Genomic DNA, 18,930 nt, shown 5'->3' with positions numbered 1-18,930 from the left:
ATTTTACGTTAATTTCGCTAGTTAAGTGTAACAAGATGAAAAATTGACAGAGGCGGGTGGAAGAAGCATAAAAGTTTGTTGTGTGGATATCGATTGGGGACGCTGTTCGCCGACGAGACTAACCTACATTCTATCTCCTTTCTTCACCCTTCCCGAGCCGGTTTGTCCCTCCAACCCTCCTCTTTTCCACCCTCTTGTCGACCTCAAAGTTCTCATTCAACGTCTCTCCCTCTCTTTCTGTTCTTGTATCTACCCTTACGCTTTCTCCGTCTCTTTTTATCTGCCTCGTATAATCGTATATTCGACGAGCATTTGAAGAAAAATAGAGGCAATGAACACAGATAAAAAATATGAAATATACTTATAATCAAAAAGCGACGAATATGTAATATGTATGTGGTGTGTGACGCATTAATTTTTAATTTAAAAAGACATTTTTTAATCTATTTATTGAAATAATAAATAAATTTTAAATATCGAACAAAACATAATAACATCATAACGTTATCATAATTATTCATCACTTAAAAGTTATCTGGAGAAAAATTATTTATAAATGATTAACTATAATAAACAAAAAATATAACCCTTGTAGAAATTTATCACTAGCAACGCCAATTAATCACTTATTTCGAGTACTTAAAATACTGATATACAGTAATTTAAGTACTCGAAATAAGTGATAAATTGGCGTTACTACTAGTGATAAATTTCTATAAGGGAAATGAAAGAAAGAACAATTATAATAAACAATTGTAATATCTATAAAAACTTTTTCCAAAAATGTTTTTCCAAAATAATGATACGATGACGTCACTTAAGAGTTATTTTAGAAAAAACTTGTATATATTACAATTATTTATTTATTCTATTTTCACACATATTCTAACAATATTCAAGCAACATAAACTTTTTAAAAATTATATAAAGCGATTATCTTATATTAGAGAGCTTTAAATCTATAATTCTTTTTGTCATCTATTTTTAATTATCCCAGGTAGCAGACTAATATCATTAAACGACGTCATTTTGATATTTAATGACGTTATTTTGACGTTTAATGACGTAGTCTGCTACCTAGAATTTTTGTCCAGATAATTTTTAAGTATGATGAATAAATTTTTAAGTATGATGAAAAATTTTTATGTTCTACCTGGAGTAGCTTAATTCCGACCTGCCAAACAAAAAAAATAAAAATAGGCTCAAAGCTAAATAACAAACATAAAACCCATAACAACGTCATCATAATTATTCATCACTTAAAAGTAATCTGGACAAAAATAATTCAAAAATGATTAACTAATAAACAAAACAATATAAATAAAAAAGAATAACTAATAATTGTAATATAACTATAAAAACTTTTTCCAAAATTTTTTTTCTAAAATGATATCATTATGACGTCACTTAAAAGTCATTTTGGAAAAAAATTTGTATGTATTATTTATTTATTCTATTTTTCACACATATTCTAACAATATTCAAGCAACATAAATTTTTTGAACATTATATAAAACGATTATCTTATATCAAAGAGCTTTAAATCTTTGATTTCTTTGTCATCTTTTTTTAATCATCCCAGGTAGCAGACTAAGATCATTAAACGTCAAAATAACGACATTAAACGTCATTATGATTTTATTCATCACTTAAAAGTTATCTGGACAAAAATTTCAGGTAGCAGACTATATCATTAAGCGTCAAAACGTTATTTTGACGTTTAATGACGTAGTTTGCTACCTGAGATTTTTGTCCAGATAACTTTTAAGTGATGAATAGAATCATATAATGACATGATTATGAGTTTTATGTTCTGGGAGTTGTAGCTTAAAATTCCGACCTGCCGAACAAACCAAAATAGAACAAACTCAAAGCTAAACAACGAACAATATTACTGACTTACAATCAATATCAGACACTATATAAATTCGAGTTCTCCGTGAGAGTTCTTCGTTTTTTCTCTCCTTCCGTTTCCTGCAAATGAGTTTTATGTTCTGGGAGTTGTAGCTTAAAATTCCGACCTGCCGAACAAACCAAAATAGAACAAACTCAAAGCTAAACAACGAACAATTACTGACTTACAGCCAATATCAGACACTATAGAAATTCGAGTTCTCCGTGAGAGTTCTTCGTTTTTTCTCTCCTTCCGTTTCCTGCAAATGAGTTTTATGTTCTGGGAGTTGTAGCTTAAAATTCCGACCTGCCGAACAAACCAAAATAGAACAAACTCAAAGCTAAACAACGAACAATTACTGACTTACAGCCAATATCAGACACTATAGAAATTCGAGTTCTCCGTGAGAGTTCTTCGTTTTTTCTCTCCTTCCGTTTCCTGCAAACGGACGAGAGAATCTCATCTGAATAATTTCTCGCATAATTTTGTACTTTGAATAATTTCGGGGGGGATGTTCCATGTATATACATACGCGAGAGTCTCTCTTTTTCCCTCGACAAAACCGTGTATACGCAGGCGATAAAGCGAGGCTACCTGGCGAGGAAGAGGGTGGGTCGGTCGGATCTCGTATCCGTGTCACGAATGCGCGCGTCTGCTTCCTCGTATATGCACTCTCTCTTTCTCTCTCCACCCTTTGCCATCCCCTCTTCGGGGCGGCATAGTGTGTGTGCCCGCCGAAAGAGGTGAATGCAGTCGACTTTTGCGATCCGTTCAGACGCCATTCAGATGCGTCCGACGCGTGTCCGTTCCAACGCGCTCGTGCGATTCATCCGCTGCAGAGCCATGTTCTTATTACCATCCACCCCGGTGTCAATGTGCGCTGGGTGATGCCGGCGATCGCGGAAACGTCTTAGCGACACGTGACAGAACGCCCCGAGAAGAGGGAAAGGCTCGTCGTCGTCGTCCTCTCCCATCCAGCTCCTGCGTCTTCGCCTCGAAAAAGTATACGGCCAAGGAAAATGCAAGTGTGTATATACATATATATATATATATATATATATATATATATATATATATATATATTTGTATGCAGTAGTATTATTTGCTTGTCTTCTAAAATAAAATTATATAGATGATCATCTAAATGAAACTTAAATTTGACATTATCTTAATTATCTTTATGTAGATAATAAAAATATGTATTATATCAGAGTGTTTGCTGTTATCTAAATAAAATTATATAGATGATCATCTAGATGAAACTTTGGCGTCATCTTATCTTTATATAGATATTTTTTTTATATAGATAATTTATATAGATAATAAAAATGCAAAAGGAAAATGCAAGTGTGTATATATACATATATATATATTTGTATGCAGTAGTATTATTTGCTTGTCTTCTAAAATAAAATTATATAGATGATCATCTAGATGAAACTTAAATTTGACATTATCTTAATTATCTTTATGTAGATAATAAAAATATGTATTATATCAGAGTGTTTGCTGTTATCTAAATAAAATTATATAGATGATCATCTAGATGAAACTTTGGCGTCATCTTATCTTTATATAGATATTTTTTTTATATAGATAATTTATATAGATAATAAAAATGCAAAAGGAAAATGCAAGTGTGTATATATACATATATATATATTTGTATGCAGTAGTATTTGCTTGTCTTCTAAAATAAAATTATGTAGATGATCATCTAGATGAAACTTAAATTTGACATTATCTTAATTATCTTTATGTAGATAATAAAAATATGTATTATCAGAGTGTTTGCTGTTATCTAAATAAAATTATATAGATGATCATCTAGATGAAACTTTGGCGTCATCTTATCTTTATATAGATAATAAAAATATGTATTATCAGTGTTTGATGTTATCTAAATAAAATTATATAGATGATCATCTAGATGAAACTTTGGCGTCATCTTATCTTTATATAGATAATAAAAATATGTATTATCTGTCTGCATCTTAAATGAAAAAAAAGGATTATCTTTACTCAATTATTTAGAATAATTTTTAGATAATTTTGATTTAGAATCATAACACAAAAATACTTAAATAGTAGAACTTAAAAATTATTATCTAGAAAATTATCTAAATAAACCGCCATATAATTTTATCTTCTATCTAGATATTTAAAACAAAATTATCTTTATCCTCCCCCCTATCTAAGATACATTTACATATATTTATCTCATGTTTAGCTAGCTAATTTTAAAATCGTCTGAGCACAACACTATCTATACCTCTTGCATTTTAGATGAAAAAAAGTATTATCATTACTAAATTATCTAGAATAATTTTCAGATAATTTTGGTTTAGAATCATAGGACCGAAAAATATTTAAATAGTAGAACTTAAGCAGTATAAGCGAGACAAATTTATAAATAAAAATATGAATACATATATTTTTATATCTCTTTTATAATTTACATTTTTTTATAACTGTATTTATATATGCAATCTTAAAAATTATTATCTAGAAAATTATTTAGCTAAACCGCCATATAATTTTATCTTTTATTTAGATATATTTGAATTGAAAATCATCATCTTCATCTTATTTAAGATGAATTTACATATTTTTATCTCATCTTTAGCTAGCTAATTTTAAAAGCATCTAAGTACAACACTGTTAAGTAGTAGAATTTAAACAATAAGCTATAAAAACTTATAAATAAAAATATGAATATATTTTTATATTCCTTTTATAATTTATATTTTTTTACTGTTTACTTGAGCAGTCTTAAAATTATATATTATCTGAATATATACATATAATATTAACTGGAAATTATCTAGATGAATCGCCATATATAATTTTATTTTTTATTTAGATATATTCAAAACAAAACAATAAAATGAATTTACATATTTTTACCTAATCTTTATCTAGCTAATTTCAAAATTATCTAAGTCAACCTTGTCTGTATGTATATATACATATCCAAAGAGAATAGAAAGTCCAAAAAATGTCAATTTGACGTCATATCAAATTTTGACATCAATTTGATGTCAATTTGATCGATATGACATCAAACTGACATCATTTTGATTTATTTGTTTTCCATGGGTATTATTATTATTATTATTATTATTATTATTATTATTATTATTATTATTATTATTATTATTATTATTATTATTATCTGTGTTATTTCTCGATATAGACTCTCTGTCAGAGTATTGACAGTTATACGAAAAAATCATTTATTGTCAGATATATATATACAGGGTGTCTCGTAGAGACTAAATCAACGCTTAAGGGTAGATTTATTATTTGGAGACGATTTTTTCTTATTGTTAGCGAAAATGTTATAAGCGACTGAAAATAAAGGGTTTTTCACAAACTCTAAGCCTTGTGGAAATAAAATATTAACAAAACCACATTCTTCAATTAATTTCAAGTAGAGTCTACTTTAATAAAATTTTTATTTTGCTTAGTTACAAAAATACATGATGGCAAAAATTGAAAACTCGCAAAAAATGATGACCTTTCTCGACAGGTTTTTGTTGAAGAAAAATCGTCTCCAAATGATCCCAGGAATCTACCCTTAAGCGTTGATTCGATTTTTACGGGACACCCTGTTTATGTATAGTTTCATTAATATATTGTATATGACATATAGTCAATATGAACGGAACACAATCTTTATCATTTAGACGTATTTTCCCCTAGAAGTTTATTAAAATTATAATTTATAAAAATTATTATATATTGAAGATTAATTTATAGAAAATTTTCTCGTAAAATAGTCAAATAATTTATGACATCGAAAATAAAAGCAATTATAAATTTCCATATTTTCTATATTAATTTTGTATATACGATACGAATTTGAATTAAGTAGAATTTATTTAATAGAATTAAATTTATTAAATATAGAATTTATTAAATATTAAATTTATTAAATGTAGAATTATAAATTTTCATTTAAATAGAAATCGATATGAATAATTCATCGAAAAATTGATATATAAAATATTAATTCGATAACTGACAATTTATTATAAACAATTTATTATTATATCTCTTTCGCTATTTCTCATTAAATTAATATTTTATTCAATTATATGATTGTACACAGAAAAAAACAAGAAGTTTCAAATCAACTTATCTATTTATATGTACGCAACAATATAAATAATTTTCTAATAAGAGTCTACAAAAATTTTCTAAATCTTAAATTTTAATAAACGTTACAATCTTATCTTAATATTATATATTGTCTGAAAAATATGTTATTTTATATGAAGATAAATTATTTTCTATCTAACATGTTTCTTTTCTATTAAAAAAAAATTATTCTTAAATAATATAAGATTAATATTTTTCTTGGTTGAACTCTATAAAATGTTTTCATTATTAATCAAGCAAATTTGAAAAAAAGTGTTGATTTGACACATCTTTTTTCTGTCTATAAACTTTTTACCAGAGTATTGACAGTATACGAAAAAAATAATTTATCGTTAGACATATACACGCATACATAATATGTATATATTATATGTAAATATAGTTTTATATCTTTTCATCAAGTATATATTTTAATAATAAAAATCTGTTATCTATAATATAAAGAAACTCGTATAAAAATGATCATCAAAGATTTATTTAGAAAATTTTCTCGTAAAATAGTCAAATGATTCGTGACATCGAAAATAAAAGCAATTGTAAATTTTTCATGTAAATTTTATATATAAGATATGAAATTGAATTAAATAGAATTTATTTAATAAAGTTAAATTGATCCATTAAAGAATTTTCAATTTATTTAATTTGATTATAAATTGTCATTTGAGTAAAAAGCTATATGAATATCAAATGCATCGAAAATTTATATATAAAATACTAATTCGATAATTGACAATTTATTTTATACAATTTATTATTATAGTCTTTTTCGTTATTTTCTCATTGACTAATATCCTATTCAATTATATGATTGCGGATGTAATGAGTTAATTTTAGGCTTAATTTCTTATGACTCAACATCACAAGAAGATATCTGTTTCAATTTAAACTTTATATCATTGAAATAGCGAAATTTATTAATATGAAATAATTTTTTTATTTTTGAAGAGAGAAATAGAGAGAAAGAGAGAAAATTATCATAAATTTTAATCCTCTGTAAGCACATTTGATTTTTCTTTTTTCAAACAATTATCTTAACGCAATTTTACACGAATATGTGAATATATTTAACACATAATTTTCTATTACTATATTTTTATTAATTTCGAACAATTGTGCAAAAAAATAGAAAAAAATTTAATCGAATCGTTAGAAAAATATAAGAAAATATTTAAAAAATCGTTTAGTTACTTTGTCTATAATTTTATTAAGATGAAAGCATCACAAAGTAGCATTAAAGAGATTTTTATTAATTTCAAGCAATTTTCTTAAAAAAAAATAGAAAAAAAAATAAATCGAATCGTTAAAGAAATATAAGAGAATGTTGAAAAAATCGTTTGGTTACTTTGTCTATAATTTTATTAAGATAAAACATCACAAAATAGCATTAAAGAGATGTAGAAAAAGAGATGTAAAAGTAAAACGCAAATAGTGTGATTTGTAGCGAAATGAATGTGATGTTTAAGCGACCGTGAACGGCAAATACGTATATCCGGTTTCATGAATCATCGGTATATTCTTGAGAACTACATAGGCGCGTAAAATATTCGTGCAGGAAGATATTCATCATGAATGTCGCAATTATTTATATGATTGAGATCGATCATAATAATTTATATCAGAATTTTTATTAGAATTATTTTGTCTTATAATGGCAGTAAACTTATTTAGATCAAATAAAAAGTAAAAAAACTACGATTTGTCCAGGGAGAAAAAATGTCTGTATATAATCAGATATAAATAATTATGTGTTTTCTTTTCTTAAAAAAATTTTGTTCGTATGTTACAGAAAAAATAATAAAAGGAGTAATTGAAATATAATTAAAAGAATAATTTTCATATTGGTTTTTTTTTAAATAAAATTTGAAAAAGTGAGAAAGAATTGTTCATAAATATAATTATATATAAATTTATTATATATGTGGATAATTTTTTTACTTTATCGAATTTTATTTTAAAAAGCTATGAAAATTGCTCTAATTATTTGTCAATTCTTCTTCATATTACTTTTCTATGCATACGGACACAAATTATACATATAAGAAAAAGGAAAAATATATAAATATATTTTGTATTTGAATTATATATTTTTTGTAAATTTATAGTCTTATATGCACAAATTAATTCATAATAATTTATATGCAATCAAGATAACAAATTTAAAAAAATAGAATATGTAAATTTTATAAGCTATAACTCTAAAAAAAATATATATACATATGATTTTTTAATAAAAAAAGAAACAATAATAATAATTTTCAATAAATAATTCTAGAACAAATATGTATACATATTTATTTATATATATTTATTTAGAAATTTCCTTATATATTATATTTAAATATAGTAGAATCAAAATTAATAAAAATTTATTTTGAAAATTATTTATCAAAATTAATTAAAAAATGTAAAAATTTATTTATAAAATGACAAAATTATTAATTATTTTATAAATTTATTTTAAAAATTACTTCTCAAGATTAATGAAAATTTAAATAGAAAAAAAGAAAAATTTTTATCTATAAATAAAACATTTTTTCTCGAACGGCTGTTGGAGATAATACGGAAAGACAAAAAAATCGTGAATCATCCTACATAATCCGTATAAAAGCCGGAAAGGAACTTTAATTCATTCAGATCGTGACGGCAATGACGCCAATTCAAACGACATACGAGACAATGACTTCTCTCACTTTTTTCCATTATATGGAAAACACATATATACATGGTGTCCCTATTTAATGTCCCACGCCAAATAACTTTATTTTTTTATTGTAGAACAAACTGTTTCAGACAAAAGTTGTATATGATTTCGAGGATATAAAGGTAACTAAATATTTTACAAGATACTTCCCAAGTAGCAAACTGACGTCATTAACATCAAAATGACGTTATTTTGATGTCAATTTGTTACTTGGGTTAACATTTTACATCAAAAAATTGTTAACTTTCCTAAGTAGCAAACTGACGTCATTAAACGTAAAAATGACGTCAAAATGACGTTATTTTGACGTTTGATGACGTCAGTCTGCTACCTCCCTATAAGCGCATGGATATTATTTAATATTTAAGCAATATTCTAGGCGTATTTGTAGAATATTTAATATTCTAAGAGTACGCCTAAAATATTAAATAATATCATGCGCTTATAGGGCTGCGGGTCGAATCTTTATAACTCAAAAAGTGTACTTCATGAAAAAGTACTTTATTATAGGGTTTTGAAAAGCTCTCGAGATAACCTACAAGAATATGCAATGAAAAATCCGTGTTCCCATTAAGAAATTGAAGATGACCTTCACGTGACCTTCAAGCAACTATTCAAGGTCAAACCAATGGCACCCCCTAAAACCATCCAAACCTCTTGTCTAAATAAACATTTTCCCTTCTACATTGAAAAATAAAAAAATTTATTTAAGATATGAGACATCAAATAATATAGGACACTCTGTATACACATATGCACACACACACACACACATATATATATATATATATATATATACATCGCATTGATGTACAAAATCCATTGTTACCTGAGAGAACAATAAACGCAGCCTCCCTCGTCGCATTAATACCTGGCGTGCGCGCCGGATAAACGTGAAATGTCGATCCGATTGACGCCGTCGCATTAATCGCACGTGCTGGCGGGCGCTCATTCACGCTTCCCCCACTCCGGCGCGCGCGCGCTCTGATTGGTCGGCGCGGATGGGCCGGTGGCGCCAGCGCGCGCCCGATTGGCGCGCGCCTTTACTCCCGCGTACTACGCGCGGCGAGAGAGAAAGGGGGAGAGAGAGAGAGAGAGCCGGTCGCTAACACTATGAATAGAAGCGAAGCCCAGGTCAAGGCGCGCGAAACTCTTCTTTAAGCAGCCAGTTTTTCGATCTCGATATTCCGCAACATGGCCGCGATTTCGTCCTGTCACACGCGGTTGGCGCCTCCGGCACGCCAGACTCCCGGATCGCACGTCAATCACACCGTGCTCGCGCTGCTGGCGTATCTCCTGTTGATGAAAGGTATCGATCAAACCGATTTTATATGTATATATGCGCACGCGGACGCTCCGCATATCCGTTTCTCTGGTATAGGTATCGCGCATCGCTGGAAAACAGGATGTGATTTATTTGTGACCTCCAGATATGTAGTGGTGTTCTTCAGGATGTGTGTGTACACATGCATACGTTACATGTATGTGTATGCTACTGATCATGGCTGACAAATGACAGTCGGCATCTGTCTTATCTCCCCCAGCCTTATTTTCATCTGCTCTCGTTTATTTTAGACTTAATTAGCTCGTTTATTGCTTAATCTTTGGACGATAAAATTTGTGAAATTTATTCCTTTGCTGAATCACGAAAATGTGTGCTTATGCAACTTAGAAATATATCTAAAGTTACAGTATATACAGAGATCTTGTGTATAATTATATAAAAAATTTGCATACAATTGCCACACTACAATATTTTTGTAATATATGTAATAAAATATATATATATATATGTTCAAGGTATCTAATATATTATTTGTGTTGTTGTTTATAGATGGTACGAGCATTTCCTTGACTCATTATGCAAACGATGTAAATTATTATGATTCAACGATCAACAACAGCGATAATATAATTCCTGTAGAGAAATTCTATTTCGTGAGGGAACAGACGTGGCATAAGAATACAGTAGTGCCAATCTCCTTATTGCCATCTACAAAGGGAATGCCTGCGAGATCTCATCACAGGTACTGCTTAGGTGTTGCATAAGAATTCGTCGATATATGTATCAACAATAATTTTATTAAAAGAATGAATATTATACCACATTTGTAAGATTTATTAAATACATAATTGCCAGTATTGATGGAGAAATATTTATTCTTTTAATTTGGTGGTGATAATAAAGAATTCTAATCAGTAATAATTTCACAATATTTCATGAAATATTTCAAGTAGCAAGTTTGATGACAATATACTCGATGTCAAAATACATTTGCTATCTGGAATATTTCAGACACTATCTTATGAAATATTTTAAGATGTACTGTCTTTTATCTCAAAGTACTTTAAATGCAGGATCCGGCAGTCCATGACTGGACTGGATGATGCTGGAATGGATCTCCAAGTGGCTCAGCTCAGCAGTCAATCAGACAAGGGAGTGCATTCTAAGATTGCGCTATCATGGCTAGATTGGCAATTGCCTTTCTTTGTGACGCTTTTTGTCATCACAGGCACTATTCTTTTTACATTTCTAGTAAGTACATATTTATCATATTTCAAGTATCATATTTATCATTCTTTACATAAACAGATGTAAATATATACATAAAGAGAAGTCTATTTTTTGTCCTTGGAAGACAAAAATATTTGAAAAACTTGTATAAATACAAGGAGATGAACGATTTGGATTCTTTATAATCATATAATACTAACTTAATATTTCTTAACAGATCTTGTTATGGCTGCGGAAACAAATGTCGCGTGAAAAGGATACCGAAGATGGCGATCGGCACGGTTTAGTAGAGGAAGGTGCCATTTGCCAGTCAGAGAAGCCGAGTAAAGATGCAAAGGGATCTGTAGAAGCCAAATGGGTTCACGAAGTATTTGCAAAGCAATCGACATCCACACACTCGTTACAACCGGTTGTTCAAACAACAGGTTTACCAGAGGTAACAAATCTTATCTATATTATTTTATTATGTATCAAATTACAAGGTGTTTACTTCCTAAAAAAACCAAGAATTATCAGAAATTTTTTTCCACTTTAAAAATTTTCATGGAAACTTTATTGAGATTCAGGCAATTTTTACGCACAGAAATTATTTTTGATAATTTTATCTTTATTTAGTACATATGAAATATGTGCCTAATAATATTTTTATAATTAAATTGTTGTTATTAAAATTTTGTGTGAGTTTGATAATCTTTTTTCAATCATGGTCATACGTAAGACTCATAGAAAATTGTTTAATTTTTAATAATATATAAATAAACTAATACTTCTTAAGATGTTTATAATATATTATTTTTGTTTTATATTTTAATTTATACTTTTCTGCATACATTTTTAGTTTTGATAGTAATATATTGTACACTTCGTTATTGTCAAAATTAATTTTATAATTAGTAAATTTTATGATTAATAAATATTAAATGTTAGAAAAACTGCATTCTTGGTAACTTTTTTTGCAATTATATAAGTAGAAAATATAAAGAAATTATACGATAAAGAAACTTATTTAATAAATTTTATCATCTTTTCACAAATTTTTTCTTCTATCTTATCTGGAATTTTAAATGACAAGACCTGAAAGAATCAGGCAATGCTTTTAAGATTAGAGTAGTCAAATTATCTCGTGATAGAAATGCTCATATATTTCTTTTCACATTAACAGGTAATGTCCGTCGCGACACCTGAACGTAGACCGGAAGCGATACGTATAAAAGCGAAGGGATTATTGGAACGACGTGGTTCAAGCACAAGTTTGACCATAGAATTAGCACAAGCTCCTGAAAGTCCACCGCATATGGTCACTCCCACTCGAGAATGTACGGCGGAAGAATTTTTATTAAGCGCAGGAAACGTATTGTCGAGGGCTCAGCTGAAGAGAGCTGTTAACGACCCACCAACGTTGTACAAAGAATTTTGGGAGGTGCCATTGAATCTCCCAGACAAGGTGGATGTTTGCGGTGCAGGAGTGAAAAATCGATACGTCTCTGTTTTGCCCAATCCGCAATCAAGAGTGATTCTACCAGGTTTCTCCGATGATCCTCTTGGCGGCTATATAAACGCCAATTACATCCGTGTATGTAAAATTATATATACAGGGTATCCCAGGAAAATGCTGAAACTAATCAGCTGTTATTTTTTAATGCATGCAGTTATTGAGAAAACAAAAATTGTGTTGGAAAGAAGAAAGTCTGCAGTTTTTAAGGGATATAAATAAAATATATACCAGTTTATTTTATTGATAAAAAGTAATAAAGAAAGTGCTGATTAGTTTTAGCATTTTCCTATGGGACTTTATATATATATATATATATATTAGTCATTATATGTTTAGAAATGTCTAATAAGAGCCAAAATGCGAATAAGAAACTTCTAAATAATTTTAGGCAATTTTATTAATTGAAAATTAAACGTTTCGGTCTCACTTTGGACCATCTTTAATAATTTTGTAGCAAAAAAATAGAAACATACAAAAAAAAATCGTAAAAAAGTACTCTAAAAATATGTATATGTATTAGATTGATGCACAAAACTTGAAAATTTTTTGATATATATATATATATATATATATATATATATATATATATATATAACGATGCATAAGTATCTCTTGTCAAGTTGCACGAATTAAAAACTATTAATAGATTAAATAAATTGTAGGGATACGACGGCGAGGACGGTAGATATATCGCGACACAGGGACCATTAGCTCACACGATAGCGGATTTCTGGAAAATGATCTGGGCAGAAAAAGTTCCTGTAATTGTCATGATAACTAGATTGCACGAAGCGTCTAAACCCAAGTGTGACGCATATTTTCCCTTCGACGTAAACAACCGTATACAAGCTGGATCCTTCACCATTATCGTTAGCTGTATCGATATGAAGGATGGATATGCCATCAGAACATTAGAAATCAAACACGAAGGAGAACGGAGGCATTTGCGGCATTATTGGTATAATAATTATTATTATCAGATTATCTTTTTACAGGATGTCTACTCAAATTTTTGTTTAAAAAATTCCGTTAGAATTTTCTGATTTTCCGGATATTTTTGTTTAAAATTTCGGGTAAAATAAGGGAATAGATGCAGCTTTTTAAAAGTTCCTTTATACGTTTCTTAATGTTTTCTATTCATATGATTGAAAAGTTATCAAGAGCGCAGTTTTTCTAGCATTTTATATTAATTTATTAATTGTAAAATAATTTGGATAATAGAGTGCGATATATTATTATATTTAAACGCTAAAAATACATGCAAAGATCTAATATAAAATAAAAATAAAAAAAAAACAAATTTATTATAAATATCTTAAAGAATATTGATTTATTTAAATATTATCTATTAAAAAATTGAACAATTTTTTATGAAACTTACATAAGATATCTTGATACTGAAATAGATCTTGAATAAAAAAATCATATAAAATTTTAATAAAAAGTTAAATATTGCAAAGATATATTAAATATATATTTCTTAAGTGCTAAATAAGAATAATTATCAATAAGACAATTAAAAAAAAATTCTCTGAATCCCAATCAAATTTCATAAGAAATCCCTGATTTTTCAAGGTAAACAAAACTTCCTGAGAATTTATTCAGGTTTTTAAAACATTTTTTTCAAGAGTATGCACCCTGTTTTATTTTTAAATACTCTAGTTTTTGCTTAAATTGTTCAATTTCTCATTAAATTTTTTTATATTCATCTGACCAATAAATTTGATTGTAAGAAATTCTGATCCGATCTCTGATGATCAATTTTTTTGTAGCTCATGGATATTTTGGAATGGAATATTTTATGTATATTTTATTATTGGATTTTATATTTTTCTATTATATATATTTTATATATATTAAGGCTTCTGGAGCCTTAATATATATAATAGCCTTAATATTGTGACGTCAGAAACTCACACACTGAAAATTCTTGTGTGTTCTCTCACCTCTGACGTTACAATCTTACATGATCGGAGAGAAGCCAGGAACTTAAATATATAAAAAAACTAAACTTTAAAATGTATCAATAGGTACGATTCATGGTCAGATCATGCTGTACCTCAAACCGCAGATGCGCTCGTCAGCATGGCTGCAGAAGTAAACTCTTTACCAGGACCAGTGGTCGTTCATTGTAGCGCCGGTATAGGACGGACCGGATGTTTTATAGCATTAGCGATAGGAATGATACAACTCATGAGAGATGGAAATGTCGACGTGCTGGGTATTCTATGCCAAATGAGGTAAGGTTCTTCAAATAAGTTTTCACTTGATAGATTTCTCGCGAAAATATAATAGTATCTTTTTTAATGTTTTCTTTACATTACTTATTTTATATATATATATATATATATATATTTTATATATTATATTATTTTTATTTATTTTTTTAGATACGACAGGGGAGGAATGGTGCAAACAGCTGAACAGTATGAATTTCTTCATAGAGCACTTTATCTTTTTGAGCAGACGTTAGACAGTAGTAAACCGTCGACCTCGAGCGATTGAATGGATCATTATTTTATATTCAATACATTTTTCTCTTTTTTCTTTTCTTGAAAGGGGATTTATTATTGCCTATAACGAGAATATCACTTCACACAGATGTGCATAAGTGTGCGCGCATGTGTGTGCTGTAAAACCGTGTTAATTCATAACGAATCTCAATCTATGAACTGGCGCTCCGATCTTTATCTGAATATTCGAACGACTTTAAACTCGTTTAACAAGCTGCCATTTACTATACTGCCATGACAAATCGTTGACAATTAATATCAATCGCAAAGCTCAAGAGGAGAAAAAGAAGTGCATTTTTTTAAGCAGATGCTTCTTTGAAACTGAGGTATCATAAATAGCTTAATATGGAGAAAAAATATTTATGTTTAATGAAGAGTGACGCGCACGATATGAATCGCGCAATGCATACGCTTAAATCAAGATCACATTATGCTATATATATGTATATATATATATACATGTATGTATGTATACATATATATAAGTTATGAAGATGTTAATATATAATTTAAAAAATAATATAAAATCTTCACAGAGACGCGGCGATAATATATTCGCGATTAGTATCATAATTTGTTTTTAAAGATCAGTTACTGAATCTAAAATCTAATTTTTCTATACATTCCTCTGTATATTATAAATTAGCTAATAAGTTCTAATTAACTTCTAAATGCGCAAACATATATAGAAAACCCGTTTTTGTGACTATAGCAATTATGATACTAATATTACGATATTCTTCGCTTATTCACTACAAAATAGATATAAAAAAATTTATTAAACTGTTCCAAAACGTAAGAATTAAAATTAATCATAATATAACTACTTTAATGGAATTAATAGTTATATCCATATAACACGTGAATAACAGAAAAATAATTACTAATTTATGGGACCCAATCGATTAGATATTGTCCTATTTCTAGTTCCTACTTGATTTTAAAGTATTCCTTTCTGATTTTTACTTTCGTTTAATTCTCATTGACTAAGACTGAAGGTAGTACAACATAATAATAGAAAAAAATTGATCTTGATTAATTTTAAATTAATTTTATAATATATACATATGCAATCATTACATTGAACAAATGTTAATTTTTGTTAATTAAATATGAAACAAATTGTATCTATATATAGTCTATACAAGTCTGAATTATATGAAACTTTTAAGTTGGAATGTATAGCATCTTGATAATTGTATAAATCACATATTCTCTGACTAATTTGGAATCATTTTTTCTCTACATAAATATCCAGGTACTAAGTTTTTAATTTAAATAATTAATTTAGTTGACAAATATGAGGGTCTTTCTATAAACTAAGCTTCAGAAATATTATAAGAAATAGATAACAAAATCATATTTTTCAATTAGACTTTTTTAAATAGACTTTGTCTTCATTTTGAAAATTTGAATTTAAAACTTAAAAGATATGTAACATTACAGATTAAAAGAATGACAAAAAAACAAATAAAATTTTCCTCTACATTTTTAAATATCGACTTTAAATTGGCCAAAGAATATACTATTAAATTTTCGAAATGTTGGCAAGACACTTTGGACATGAATATATTCACTTTAACAACAATGCATTTAGCTTGTATTTGTTTATCAAATTGACATTTATTTAATACAATAATTGCTTAGATTACAAATTAATAACTGAATAATTCTTAGCAATTAAAAATGAATTTTTATTAATTCCAAAAGAATATTATAAACAAATGATATATAAATTGATATCATATACGTCTATATTTCTTGTTCTTGTATTTTATGTATAGAGATATATTTAGGTATCATTTGTTTTATATTAATTAATTTTATATTAATATATTATTTAATTAATTAATATATTAATTAATACGTTCTATTAATATCTTATTATTATTTTATATTAATATATTAATAAATTTAATATCAATATATTAATTAATTAATTAATAGATTAAAATTGACATGTGTTAAAATAATCAACTGATAATTATGTAAAATTAAAAATATATTTTTGAAAGCGTAAATATCCATTTTACGCTTCCAAAATATTACACTTTATATATATATATATATGTATACATTTTATTTAAATGTGTGAGATGCACTGGATTTAATATAAATTTGGATTTTGATTGCGAATTTAAATGACAATAAACGATTATTACATCATTAATATCTTTTGTTAGTTAAAAGCGTTTGATTCGGCTGCTAATATCTTTTAGGCTATTTATTAATAGAATAATAATCTTATACACACACAAAAAAGACACACATACATATTAAAAATTTTTTCGATAGTGTCAGCTCGAATTATACCTAAAATCCATGATAAATAGTATACGTGCATTTTGCGAGATTTTATAGCGACTATATAGTTCTCTTCTTGTGTCGTCAGATTTTGACTCATTCTCGACTTATCTTCAACAAACTCAATCTATCAGTTCAAACGGAATAAGATGTATTTAGCTTTTGTGTGTACACAAAAAGCATATAACAATTTCGTGCATGTACTGCAAAGAAAGTGAAGCTCTTCAATATATCTAGATTATTCATCTAGTAAATATATGAGCGGTCGAATCTTTTTTCGAAAATTTTCAAATCATTCAATATTACATATAAAGATTCAAATTGCTTTGAACATTATTTGAAAAGAGAAAATCTTGAAAGTCATGAAAATTTGACTTAAAAATGTTGAAAGAGTTTTTTAAAGGAAAAAATATATTTTGTTATTGTTTCTATAAAAACAGTATCTTGCATTGAATCTCTTATTAATAATTGTGTCTGTTTTATAGAAAATTTTTTATATGGTATTAATGTTATAAATTATTACTTATTTTCAGAGACAGAAAACATTCATTTTCAATTTTTTCAATACTCTAAGAATTGTATTTTAATTGTTCTATTCATATAAGAGTTTCTGTAATATAGATTTATATAAAACAATTATTTATAAGGTATTCCTCACGATTAAAAAAGCATTCGTTAAGCTGTTTCTTGAACAAAAAATAATTTAATTAAAAATATGAAATTTTAAATTATATGTTTATATTATATTATATTTAAAACTATATTGTAACAATAGTTGATTTCTGAAACTTTCTAAGATTTTCAATATTTTCATAATCTCTTGTCTTCGAATAATATTTAAACCGATTCAAAATTTTTAATATATATATATATATATATATATATATATATATATATATATTTATTTATTTGTGAAGTAATTAGCAATGTATTTGAATCTATTGCTATCCATATATCGCTTGTTATTAATTCAAATTATTGATGCCTCGAGAAACATTTATATATATATACTTACATGCATACAACAAACATGTAAATATATCAATATACATGTGTGTATATATATTAATATGTACATACATTGTACAGAAATGAAAAGTATATCTATAAGAGAGTATGTATTTGTGTAAGACAAAAAATATATATATTTATGAATGCGCAAAGCCGCAAGTGACTTAGCATAGATGTATAAATAAGCGATGGTAAAATAACAATAACAACAATAATAATAACAATGGTAAATAACAACAATAACACAACAATAATTTAGTAACCCCTTGGTGTTCAATTGTACTTATGTGATGTAATAAATGTTTATAGTATCCATGAAAATATGTATCAAAT

At 27.4% G+C, this 18,930-nt stretch overlaps 1 protein-coding gene and 1 long non-coding RNA gene across 3 annotated transcripts; one reads left to right on the top strand and one right to left on the bottom strand.

Moving 5' to 3' along the window:
• Positions 1–812: 812 nt before the first annotated feature.
• On the bottom strand, positions 813–10,061 carry LOC114945543 (uncharacterized). 2 transcript variants are annotated; one of them, XR_003822422.2, is made up of 6 exons: positions 9,589–9,712; positions 2,427–2,887; positions 2,262–2,332; positions 2,083–2,200; positions 1,904–2,021; positions 813–1,840 (listed from the first exon to the last, which is right to left on the bottom strand). It is a non-coding gene; the product is annotated as an uncharacterized LOC114945543 (long non-coding RNA). The 2 variants fall into 2 exon arrangements; XR_003822421.2 differs by having other exon boundaries at positions 813–2,021; positions 9,589–10,061.
• On the top strand, positions 9,834–18,918 carry LOC114945540 (tyrosine-protein phosphatase non-receptor type 5). Its single transcript, XM_029321798.2, has 8 exons — positions 9,834–10,068; positions 10,594–10,786; positions 11,118–11,295; positions 11,492–11,710; positions 12,437–12,847; positions 13,432–13,727; positions 14,800–15,009; positions 15,160–18,918. The coding sequence occupies exons 1-8, from the start codon at positions 9,954–9,956 to the stop codon at positions 15,272–15,274; spliced, it is 1,737 nt and encodes a 578-aa protein (XP_029177631.2). The 5' UTR covers positions 9,834–9,953; the 3' UTR covers positions 15,275–18,918.
• Positions 18,919–18,930: the final 12 nt, after the last annotated feature.

This window comes from Nylanderia fulva, unplaced genomic scaffold, assembly GCF_048542155.1.
Source record: "Nylanderia fulva isolate GAGA-0341 unplaced genomic scaffold, ASM4854215v1 Scaffold4, whole genome shotgun sequence".
NCBI lineage: Eukaryota > Metazoa > Arthropoda > Insecta > Hymenoptera > Formicidae > Nylanderia > Nylanderia fulva.
The sequence above is the reverse complement of the archived record's forward strand: the minus strand, read 5'-3'. Positions and strand labels throughout refer to the sequence as shown.

What these genes read in the sequence shown, in the direction of transcription:
- LOC114945540 (XM_029321798.2), top strand. Translation starts at nt 9,954, where the DNA reads ATGGCCGCGATTTCGTCCTGTCACACGCGGTTGGCGCCTCCGGCACGC. An exon ending in TAAACGCCAATTACATCCGT is followed by an intron (nt 12,848 to 13,431) that starts GTATGTAAAATT and finishes AATAAATTGTAG; the next exon opens with GGATACGACGGCGAGGACGG. An exon ending in AGGCATTTGCGGCATTATTG is followed by an intron (nt 13,728 to 14,799) that starts GTATAATAATTA and finishes ATGTATCAATAG; the next exon opens with GTACGATTCATGGTCAGATC.